The sequence below is a fragment of the Astyanax mexicanus genome, chromosome 2 (genome assembly GCF_023375975.1).
Source record: "Astyanax mexicanus isolate ESR-SI-001 chromosome 2, AstMex3_surface, whole genome shotgun sequence".
Classification (NCBI taxonomy): domain Eukaryota; kingdom Metazoa; phylum Chordata; class Actinopteri; order Characiformes; family Acestrorhamphidae; genus Astyanax; species Astyanax mexicanus.
In genome coordinates, this window is record NC_064409.1 from 23,101,073 (window position 1) to 23,113,263 (window position 12,191).

Here is a 12,191-nt window from a genome sequence, read left to right on the forward strand (position 1 = left end):
CTTGCAACACCATTATTACCAGCTTTTCAGATATCATAGCAACCACCTCGCAACAGCATAGTAACTACATTACAGTACAGCAATACCATAACATTGTTTTTTTTGCATTGAAATTGGTACAAAGCACAATAAGCACAGACTCAAACTCACATCCATATATTTACAGTAGTCTATATAACTGTGTAATTATGTCCCTTTGTTTGATAATATGCTGTTATGCATAAGCTGTAAAAACTTGGTAAACCCTGACACAGTCTAAAAGTTGTTACTTTAACTATTTTTTTCATTTTTTTTTTTTCATTTTTCAATCCAGTATGAATCTGCATTTTGTGTAGCCTTTATTATATTGTAATGATTGTAACCCTTTGTGAACAGTGATGGGAATAACCGTGTTGAAATAAACGGCATTACTAACGCCGTTACTTTTTTCAGTAAGGAGTAATCTTACCAATTACTCTGACTGTAACTATAACGCCGTTACCATTTCCGACACCCCGTTACTGCATTCTACTTTGGCCGGTCAATTAACTTTTTTTTTTAACTTTGCGCATACAGACAAAGGCGCAAGTGTGTGTGTGCGTTGTGTGTGTGAGTCACAAGGGAGGGGAGGATGAGATAACCGCCTAAGCAATGATTGGCTAAGGTATAGTAAGATTACGTCTTCAGCCAATCAGAGAAAATAGGTGGGTGGGTGTTTAGAGCGCATGCATAGTGGCGGAGTGAGGAGGACTGCAGTGGCAAAACAGCCTTTTTCAGATGGAAATACCAACACTATTTCAAACTCACTGAGGTAAAAGGTAGTAAAACAAAAGTAATGCAATAGCTACTTTTACTGGTAACTAGTTACTTTTTTAGTGAAGTAACTCAGTTAGTAACTCAGTTACCTTTTTGGAGAAGTAACGAGTAACTATAACTAATTAGTTTTTCAAAGTAACGTGCCCAACACTGTTTGTGAATCACAGTTGTGTGGTGTATGCATTATGTGAATTATTTAATTATTTTAATCCATTTTAATACAGCTCTGCAGTGTGTGTATGTTTAGTGGATTTGAACTACTGAGGTTTTATTATTTAAAAATATACATATATATATTGGAAATCACAAACTTTTGCATGTTTTTTTGAGTGGAGAACAAAAGTACATTTGTCGTACTTCTAATCACCCAAAATGCACCGTTTCACATGGTTTGCTCTGGAAAAAAAAATAAGAGACCACTTAAAAATGATGAGTTTCTTTGACTTTACCAAATTGAAAACCTCTGGAATATAATCAACAGAAAGATGGATGATCGCAAGCCATCAAACTAAACTGAACTGCTTGAATTTTAGTAATTGTTCTAATCCATCTTATGGCAAGAACTACTCAACTACGTAAAGAAAAAAATATAATTTAGGACATGAAAGTCAGTCAACCAAAAAAATTTAAGAACTTAAAAAATATATCCTCAAGTGCAGTCACAAAGATCATCAAAAACGTTATGATGAAACTGGCACTCATCAGGATCGACCAAGAAAAGGAAGAGCAAGAGTTTCCTCTGTTGCACAGGATAAGTTCGTCAGAGTTACCAGCCTCAGAAACCACAAGTTCACAGCTCTCCAGAAAAGAGATCACAGAGTTGATTTGGTTTGTTTAACATTTTTAAGTTACTACGTGATTCTTCATGTGTTTCTCCACAGTCTAAATGACTTCATTATTCATTGACAATGTAGGAAAGAAATGAAAAACTTTCGACTGGTAGTGTAGTTTCTGTGTCTTTACAGCATCCATACTTCATTTATTCCATCTGGGCAGGAAAATGAGCTTTAGTTTACAGCTATACTTATCTGCACTCATCTATTTGTATTTTTTTCATCCCCCATTCCTACATTCCAACATAACCTGCACAACCACTCATTGTTTCCTTGAGGCTACTTATGAGTGTAAAATAAAAGTTCAAATGGTTCAAGGGGTATTGTTTATTATATTTTAAACAGGTTAAATGTGTGTACAATACAGGTCAAATGTTTGGACACACCTTCTTTTTTCAATGCAGTTTCTTTATTTTCATGACTATTTACATTGTAGATTCTCACTGAAGGCATCAACACTATGAATGAACACATGTGGAGTTTTATGTACTTAACAAAAAAAGGTAAAAGGACTGAAAACATGTTTTATATTCTAGTTTCTTAAAAATAGCCACCCTTTGCTCTGATTACTGCTTTGCACACTCTTGGCATCATTCTCTCCATGAGCTTCAAGAGGTGGTCACCTGAAATGGTTTTCCAACAGTCTCGAAGGAAGGAGTTCCCAGAGGTGTTTTGCACTTGTTGGATCTTTTGTCTTCACTCTGTGCTCCAGCTCACCCCAAACCATCTGGATTGGGTTCAGGTCCGGTGACTGTGGAGGACAGGTCATTTTTTGTTAAGTACATATATCTCCACATGTGTTCTTTCATAGTTTTGATGCTTCAGTGAGAATCTACAATGTTTATAGTCGTGAAAATAAATAAAGAAAATGCATTGAATGAAAAGGTGTGTCCAAACTTTTGGCCTGTACTGTACATTATATTATTATTATTATTATTTTTTTTTTGTCAGTAATGTTTAAGATTGTATGTTGTTTGTGATGTAAATTTTAGAATATGTAAGGATCTAATTACAGTATTTATGGTAAATGTCTCTGGTGTATGAAGTGAAGGATCTCAGTGGGTTTTGGCTGATGGAGGTTCTGCACAGATGGATACCAGGAGCTCATTATTTCCAGTTCTCACAGTTAAATAATGTTTATCTCTCAGGATTTTTTTTTTCTCCGGAACTCTTCCTCCAGCTCATTTACACACTCCTCCACACTCTCTCCACCAAGTCTAACTTTCTCTTTTCTTCTTCAGCGTAAAACTTCTTAGAGAAGAATTCCTAGACATTTGTCTGATCAGTCCTTCAAAGCAGAAATCTTCTTCCAGTGCAGTTTGTTTCATTTAGAGATTTAAATTGTGTTTTTCTCCATAATTGTCCAATCAAACGTTGGGAAAGTTCCCTTCAATTTACATTTAGTTGATTTATAGTTCACACACTAAACTTCTCCTCAGATCGTTTTCAGACTGTTCAGCGAAATTTCCTACAAAAGTTGAGAAAGACATTAATTTTAACTTCTTTTCCAAACACAAAATATATATATAATTGGGTATTTTCCAAAGATAATTTGTTTAGTTCACAGTTTTCCCAATAGAAAAGGACTCTCTGGAGCAGATAAACCAACATGAACCTGTTAGCACAATGCTAAAGCTAATACCAGTTGTGGGCTAGAGAGAAATAAACCCCCCCCAGTATTGAGCTGTAGAGCAGTGGAACTGTGTTCTCTGGAATGATGGAGCTCCATCCAATATATCTATATGAGACGAGTTGGGGAGTTAGTGATGAGGTGGGGTGGGGTGGGGTGGGTGGCGACCATCCCACATCATGCCCTGATTAATCTTAATTGGAGCTGAATGCAATCAAATTCTCACAGCAGTGATAAAAAAATGAAGTACACAGTCTTATGTTGACCCTAGACACAGTTATTCCAATAAAAGCGGGATAAACTCTTTTTAATACCCTTGTTCTCAGAAGGAACAAGGAAAAAACAAGGGTCCCAATATTTCTGTCCACACAGTGAATTGCACGCATACAGTTTTGATAAATTTAAAACAGTAGTAAAAATCCAGGCTTTAAAAGGTCAAAAATAATTTTACCACAGTTAGTTACGACCCTGCAATCTGATTGGATGAGAGGCGTTCTATGACTGGCATAATCAGCCGGTAATGCACTGTAATCAAGCTCTCCATGTATTACTCCACCATATACAGGTAACCTAGCAACAATGCAGCACTTACAAGCCAAACAGCACAGCTACAAACAGAGTAGCTATGGTACTATTTTAACTTGCAGAGTTTTTAGAACCAAACAGATCATATTTTCTCATCTTCTTTAACTCAAAATCTTTCAATAAACAGTGATAATGGAATTGTGCCATAATCACAATAATACACTTGAGGTTTGTGCTATATATAACATGTAATACTGGCACTGCTGTGCTGATCTACCAATATTACATGTTATTGCACTCCCTTTTGTGTATTATTGCTTAAATATTGACTATATTTATATTGATTGTGCTGTTATTTGTTTGTTTATTTATCTGTTCCAGGGAGATAATGCTTAAAACTAAAATATATATATATATATATATATTTGTACTGATTTTTTTTACTAAATTAGCTTTGGAAAGCTTCAAAATATAGGCTACCACTTTAAAATAAGACTACCTTTATAAAGGGTTTATAAATGGTTTACAATTAGATTATTAATGGTTACTAATTAGGTTGTAAATGCCTTAAAAATCATTAATAATCAGGTATAACACATACGTAGAAAGGGCAACAATATAGATAGCTTTGGGTTCACTATTTAACAAACAACAGGTCATTGTTGCCCTTTCTACGTGTGTGTTATAACTGATTATTAATGATTTATAAGACATTTACAACCTAATTAGTAACCATTAATGAACTAATTGTAAACCATTTATAAACCCTTATAAAGGTAGTCTTATTTTAAAGTGGTACCAAATATAGAATATATAATCATTTTGATACATAATTCTAGAGAAGAACACAGTTCTACCACTCCACAGCTTTTTAATTTTCGAAGTATTTATCTTTAGCTCACACCTGTAGTCCACAAACATATGGACACACTGTATGGTAAACATGATTTAAACACAATAAATGATTTTCCTGTATTGCTAAGTGGCCCAATTTGTGTTAATCTAATCCCTCATTATTTATTGGACTCTCTCCAACAGTGTTTTCTCCTAGTTTTCATTTAGAAAGATAATTATTTGCACTACTTTTCCTGCAATTCTCCGTCCAGTTGTTCGCAAACTTGTTCTGTTGCATTTAGATTACAGCCCGCATTCTCCACCACACAAGACGACGCAGAAACAACTCTGCCAAGCGCTCTCCTCACTCGTTCTGCGCAAGCGAAGGAGTGACACACAAACCATGCAACATAATGAGCCTCTAATTGGCCTTCTTATTGTCCTTCTTGAACTGACAGCCAATCACACCCAAACAGCTGGTTCCAATTTGCATACACTCGCGCTGATTGTAAATTGGCGGGATTAGCAATGCAATCGACAGAGCTGTTCTGCAGTCCATCCTCTAAATCTGCTTTACTTATCTCTCGCGCTGCTGCTGAATTAACAGCCTGCTTTTCCCTTTTTTCTCGTCTTTTTTTCCCAGGATTACTTAATGACGCACATGTATGGGAACGCGGCGAGGGACGACCTGTGGAACAAGTTTTCTGAGGTAGGATTCTAATCACTCGCTCACACTTTTAATGTGCTTTCCCAAGGGTTATAAGCTCTCGCTACGGGCTAATAAGACGTATACGAGAAAGAGAGAGAAATGAAGAGTGAGAGAGTGAAAGAGAGAGTGTGCAAATAAGAAAATAAGAAAGTAAGAGAGAGAGAGCACATGAGAAAGTGAGAAAGCAAGAATGTGAGTAAATGTGAGAGAATGTGAGGGTGAGAGGGAATAAGGAAGTGAAAAAATTAGTTTGACAGTCTGAGCGCAAAAGAGTGAGAGAGAGATTTTTAGATTGAGACAGTGTTAGAGAGAGAGAGAGAGTGAGAGGAAGAGAATGAGAAAGTAAATTAAACAGTATAGACATAGGAAGAATAAGAGAAAGAGAGAGTGTGTTGGAGAGAGAGTGTGAGAGCATGTAAAAAAAGTGTAAAAGAGAAAGACAGAGAGATAGAAAATGTGAGAGAGTGCAAAGGAGAAAAAGACAGTGCAAAGAGAAAAGACATGGAGAAAGAGATTGTGAGAGAGCGTGAAAGAGAGAAGAATAGAGGGAGAGTGAAAGCAAGAGAGAAAGAGAATGTAAGAGAGTGTGAAAGAGAAAAAAGTTTGAGTGCGAAAGGAAAAGATAGAGAAAAAGATTATGAGAGCGTGAAAGAGAGAGAGTGAAAGGAAGAGTAAGGGAGAGAGGGACAGGAAGAGAGAAAGAGAATGTGGGAGAGTACAATAGAGAAAAAGATAGAGTGCGAAAGGAAATGACAAGGGAAAAGAGATTGTGAGAGAGCATGAAAAAGAAACAGAGTGAAAGGAAGAGAGAGAGAGAATGAAAGGAAGAGTAAGGGAGAGAGTGAAAGGAAGAGAGAAAGAGAATGCGAAAGAGAAAAGGATAGAGTGCGAAAGGAAAAGACAGGGAGAAAAAGATTGTGAGAGAGCATAAAAAAGAGTGGGAGTGAAAGGGAGATAATGAAAGGAAGAGTTAGGAAGAGAGAGTGAAAGGAAGAGACAAAGAGAATGTGAGAGAATGCGAAAGAGAGAGAGAGAGAGAATGAATAGAATGAAAGGAAGATTAAGGGAGAAAGTGAAAGGAAGAGACTGAGAGAATATGAAAGAGAAAAAGATAGAATGCGAAAGGAAAAGATAGAGAGAAAGATTATGAGAGCATGAAAGAGAGAAAGAGAAAGGAAGAGAGGGACAGAAAGAGAGAAAGAAAATTTGAGAGAGTACAAAAAAGAAAAAGATAGAGTGTGAAAATAAATGACAGGAAGAAAGAGATTGTGAGAGAGCATAAAAAGAGAGAGGGAGTGAAAGGAAGAGAATGAAAGGAAGAGTTAGGAAGAGAGAGTGAAAGGAAGAGACAAAGAGAATGTGAGAGAATGCGAAAGAGAAAGAGAGAGAGAGAGAGCACAAACAGAAGAGACAGAGAGAAAGTGAATGTGAGAGAGCATGAAAGAGAGAGTGAAAAGACAGAGAAAGTGAAAGAGACAGAATGTGTGAGAGTTTGAAAGAGAGAGAGAGAGAGAGAGAGAGAGAAATGAAGAGTGAGAGAGAGTGAAAGGAAAAAATAGAGAGAGAGAAAGAGAGAGAGAGTGAGTGAGAGAGAAAGTGCTGGAGAGAGAGAGAGAGAGTGAGAGAGAAAGAGATGGAGAGAGAGAGAGAGAGAGAGAGAGAGAGAGAGAGAGAGAGAGAGAGAGAGAGAGAGAGAAAGAATGAGTGAGTAGAGACAGAAGGAAAGAGTGTGCTATTTATGCTCCTTCTCTAAATCCAACTCTGTGTAGATTCATGAAGCCAGCCAGCATATAGGTCACCACTGGTTGTGTAACTATGCTGCTATTCTTACTACACACACACACACGCACACACACACACACACACACACACACTGTACTACATTGTAAGATTGACATGCCTAATCTCCACAGACCTTTTTCATTTGCATTGTAGCTGAAACATCAGCTGGAGCATCAGCATTCTCTCTACACTGAAGGCTTATGATAACTGTAGCACAAGGTAATCTTAATTACTGTGGCTTTTTCTCATCAAACTATAAGAACTGAACCTCACTGTCACTCAAAAACTGTGATTTTTCACTTTTGACATAATAAGAATCAGACAGTTGTTTTTCATACTGGGTATGAAATTGTGATTCATGGGCCGAAAGAAATCCACCAAAAGAGCTCGGAATAAAATATCTTCAAAAGAAAGTTAGAAAAGGTTGCAGTGTATCAAATCTGTATTATCTTTATATTGGGATAAACCTGAGAAACATTTGAAAGGAGGCTCTAGTACTCTGTTGGAGCTTCTAGCCTGGATATAAGATGAGATTTTGCATGGATGAACATGGAGGTATACAGGTTTCTCCTTAATATAACATTTACATTAACCCACAGATGTTGCAGCCATGTCTGTAGATCCTGCTCTACATTTATAGGTTGCTGAAGCTGCCTTCGTTTTAGCTACTCCCATAAATGCTGGATTCGAGATCAATCTATAGACCAGACAGGACAAGGAACTCTTGAACCTGTTTGTGGGTGAGCATTATCCTGCTGAAAAAATAAAAAGGTAACACTTTACTTGGATGGTCCATTTGATGGCCTCTTTGATGCTCAACTGACATTCAACTAACATTCAACTACATGTCTATTAAATGCAAATGAACTCAAATGTGAAAGTTGATGATTCTCTATTGAATATAACCCTACATTCAACTCTAATCCAAACGCTTATCTTAATATTTTAGGATTAGATTGGGTTTAGGGTTAGATTTTAAGCTTAGGTTAAAGTTAGGGTAAGGGTTAGGTGTAGGGTTAGATTTTAGGGATGATTAAGGGTTAAGGTTAGGGTTAGGTGTAGGGTTAGATTTTAAGCTTAGGTTAAGGTTAGGGTTAGGGTTATGTGTAGGGTTAGATTTTATGGTTGATTAAGGATTAAGGTTAGGGTTGGGTGTAGGGTTAGATTTTAGGGTTGATTAAGGGTTAAGGTTAGGGTTAGGTGTAGAGTTAGATTTTATGGTTGATTAAGGGTTAAGGTTAGGGTTAGGTGTAGAGTTAGATTTTATGGTTGATTAAGGGTTAGGGTTGGGTGTAGGGTTAGATTTAAGGGTTTATTAAGGGTTAGGTGTAGGGTTAGATTTTATGGTTGATTAAGGGTTAAGGTTAGGGTTAGGTGTAGAGTTAGATTTTATGGTTGATTAAGGGTTAAGGTTAGGGTTAGGTGTAGAGTTAGATTTTATGGTTGATTAAGGGTTAGGGTTGGGTGTAGGGTTAGATTTAAGGGTTTATTAAGGGTTAGGGTTAGGTGTAGGGTTAGATTTTAGGGATGATTAAGGGTTAAGGTTAGGGTTAGGTGTAGGGTAAGATTTTAGGGTTTATTAAGGGTTAAGGTTAGGTTTAGGTGTAGGGTTAGATTTTAGGGTTTATTAAGGGTTAAGTTTAGGGTAAGAGTTAGGTGTAGAGTTAGATTTTAGGGTTGATTAAGGGTTAAGGTTAGGGTTAGGTGTAGGGTTAGATTTTAGGGATGATTAAGGGTTAAGGTTAGGGTTAGGTGTAGGGTTAGATTTTAGGGTTGATTAAGGGTTAAGGTTAGGGTTAGGTGTAGGGTTAGATTTTAGGGTTGATTAAGGGTTAAGGTTAAGGTTAGGTGTAGGGTTAGATTTTAGGGTTGATTAAGGGTTAGGGTTAAGGTTAGGTGTAGGGTTAGATTTTAGGGTTGATTAATGGTTAGGGTTAGGTGTAGAGTTAGATTTTAGGTGTAGGGTTAGGTGTAGGGTTAGGTTCTATTTAAATCATTAACATTTAACATAGGCTTAAGGTAAATTTAATGGATATTTAATTCGGTGTTAGTTGAATGTCAGTTGAGCATCAACAAGGCCATAAAATGGACCATCCAAATAAAGTGTTACCAATGAAAAATTCAGAATCCCTGCCATAAAAAGCATCGACACGTGTGGCTGCAGGACTGTAACTCTTAAAGGCTCTGTAATCACTGCTCTATCAAATTGAAAGAACATTAATGTGTGTCATACACAATATAGGCAAAAATATTATTGGTATATCTGTAGCTTCTGTGGGAAATGGCAAAAGTCACGGGATGCAATCCTAAATCTTGACATGTCAGTGTAAAGTGTGATTTTATGCGTTCAGATGTCTAGTTTGATGATCAAAGCTATAGAAGTTCACAATAATCAGATTTAATAAAAAAACTTTAATAAAAAAAAAAATTATTAAAGATTTAATAAAAAAAAAAAGAGAAAACTTAAAAATCGCTCAAATTTGAACCAATAGGAACACAGAAGGAAGTGTTTCACATCTCATGGAAAGCTTGTGGGCCATTCTACAGAATGGGAGCCATTTATGTCCCCAGAAAATTGTATAAATATATAAATGTGCACACAAAATAACTTTCAAATACATTTTATTGTTAAGAAAAGTGTCTTGTGCATTGATCTAATTGCTAATGTATAATATGTAATAAACAAATAATTAAAAAAAAACTACTTAACACTGTAAAAATAACATTTGTTACCTGACACCACTCTCTAACTATAAACCTTACCATAAAATATATTTATTATATATTTTAGAGATGTAATTTCCTTTTGCATTGTTGTGTGACTCCAAATCCCATCATTTTTCATAATACATACATAATATTTAGGTTAAAATACACATTTTAGTTGTGTCCCTGGGTTTTACTCAGTCCTGTTACCATAACACGTATCACCCCATCTGAACTCTCTGAAATATTCTATAAATCACAACTCTACAACAGGAAGTGACATCAGTTAGTTTGTCTGAAGATGAGGGGAAGACCAAATTTAAGTTCCCTCATTTGTTTTTCTGTATATTTGATCTTATTGTTACTATGACTGAGGAGCTAAATCTCAACACTCATTCCTGTTACCTAAATTAATTATTAGAACTTATTTATTTATTCATTTTTAAGATGAAAATTTTGGGAACATCACTAGAATGTGCTCATTGTCCTCATGCTATTATGTTTTTTTTTCCCGTTATTTTCAGTCCTTTTACAACATAAAACATAAAAAAATGAAAAGCAACGGATGTCAGTAACAGGAGTAAGTTCCAGTAACAGGACTGAGTGCCAGTAACAGGAGTGTATTCCAGTAACGGGAATGAGGATTGTACCCGGGTTTATAGATTTATTAATATGAATATTAACTAATGTAAACCACTTTTTTTTTCGAATTTTGTTTGGTTCATCATTTATCCATTTGTTTAATAAATTGCAGGTTTGGGTCTTCTTGATATATAGTGATTATTTTGTCATAAATATAAAGTATTTTAATAAGAATTTTCTTATTCCATTTCTTAAAAAATAAAGACTTTCTTGAGAGAAAATCAAATGAATTTGTGGACTTGTTTTTAAACATGCTTTTTAAATGTCACATGAGTTTTGGTAACAGGACTGAGAAAAAAATTAAACATCTTCAGATTATAAACCTGCTGGTTGAGTTTGACCAGTACATGTTTTAAATAGTTAAATGTATGTGTTATCAGATTCAGATAAATAAAAAATAAAAAATATATAAAAAATAATACAATACATTCCATTTGTAACAGTTACAACAAGCAAATGGCACCTGTTCAGTAATATGGCCCTTAAGTCAATTTCATTTAGCCTTAATAAATTAGTATTCATCAGTCTGTAGCTATGAAAGTGTGCTATCTCAGCAGTTGGCAGTTCTGCAGGTAGAGACGTGAATCTTCTCCATCATATTAGAAGTGGCGTCTGCAGCTGTGTAGGGGAGGGTCAGCCACAAAAGGATAATCCGCCGCTTTGCTCAGAGCGTCCTGCGAGTCTCCAACACTTCAGTTCGGATTAAGGTGGGCATGGGTGCCCCTACGAGCTTCCCCAGGCAAAAGCAGCCAGGTGCGATTCTGAAGCCAGCTCTGGGAATTCCAGCTTCTGAATTATGGAGCGGGAGTTTCGCCTCCATCTGTTTCAGCCTGAAGTTTCATACAGAAGTTCGGTTCTTCCTTTCTTTCTTTCTTTCTTTCTTTCTTTCTTCTCCTCCAGCGGATAAAAGCAGAGCTAGCCAGGTATATCAGAGGCTGTCACAGTCCAGAAAGTCTCATGATGGCTCTCAGCAGTAGCCTCCCACGCTAATCCTGTGAAAAACGTCACTTTAATGAGATTACTCTCAGCAGCGCAGTCTGGAAGGTTCTGATCCATTTAGCGAAACAGCAGGATGTATGCTGCCTATTAGCATCTTTATAGGTGCCTTGTCACAGCGGTGAAAAATGAGAGTTGAGCTGATATCGACTCTTTTCCTGCAGGATGTGTGGCAGGACTCTCCAAAGCTGTAGACGTTTAAAGAAAAGGCTCCACTAGACATGTTAATTGACACGTGTGAAGTAGTACCATGGCCATTTTTAGAGTAGATTTTATTTTATTTTCACTATTCACCTATCATATACCCTGTGTAATCCACATCAAAAGTATATTTTTTGTAATGCACTCACGCCATTAAAATAGTGTCAGAGTTTAGTAATAAATCTACACTGATGGGCGTGTTGGTCTGGAAGTGCGGTGTGTTCAGGTAAATTTCTGTTGTGTTGCTATTTTGGTGGTGGAATACACAAGTGCGCCACTGACTGAAATAAACCTAGACAACAGTCAGTCATCAGAGTCCGTTCCTATAGGTACGCCATGCATACACTCCTGCTCGTTAAACACAAACACAGAGCGCAAACCCAAAAAACTTTAACTCAAAAATAAACAAAATAAAGAATATATATATAAATCCAGCTGTGCAGTACACAATTTACCAGTGTGCTATAGATCGCTAAAATAGGGCCCTTAATGCTGAAAAACTGAAATCTGTGATTAATCATAATTAAATTTGGTTTAA

The 12,191-nt window shown here is 36.4% G+C and overlaps 1 protein-coding gene across 1 annotated transcript in view; it reads left to right on the top strand.

Annotated features, from left to right (window-relative positions):
* LOC103029429 (thyrotropin-releasing hormone-degrading ectoenzyme) overlaps window positions 1-12,191 on the top strand; it is a 473,221-nt gene that overhangs the window by 325,246 nt on the left and 135,784 nt on the right. Inside the window, exon 9 of the mRNA XM_022671576.2 lies at window positions 5,261-5,326. Within this exon, the coding sequence (XP_022527297.2) occupies window positions 5,261-5,326 (66 nt within the window). The remainder of the gene's footprint in view (window positions 1-5,260; window positions 5,327-12,191) is intronic.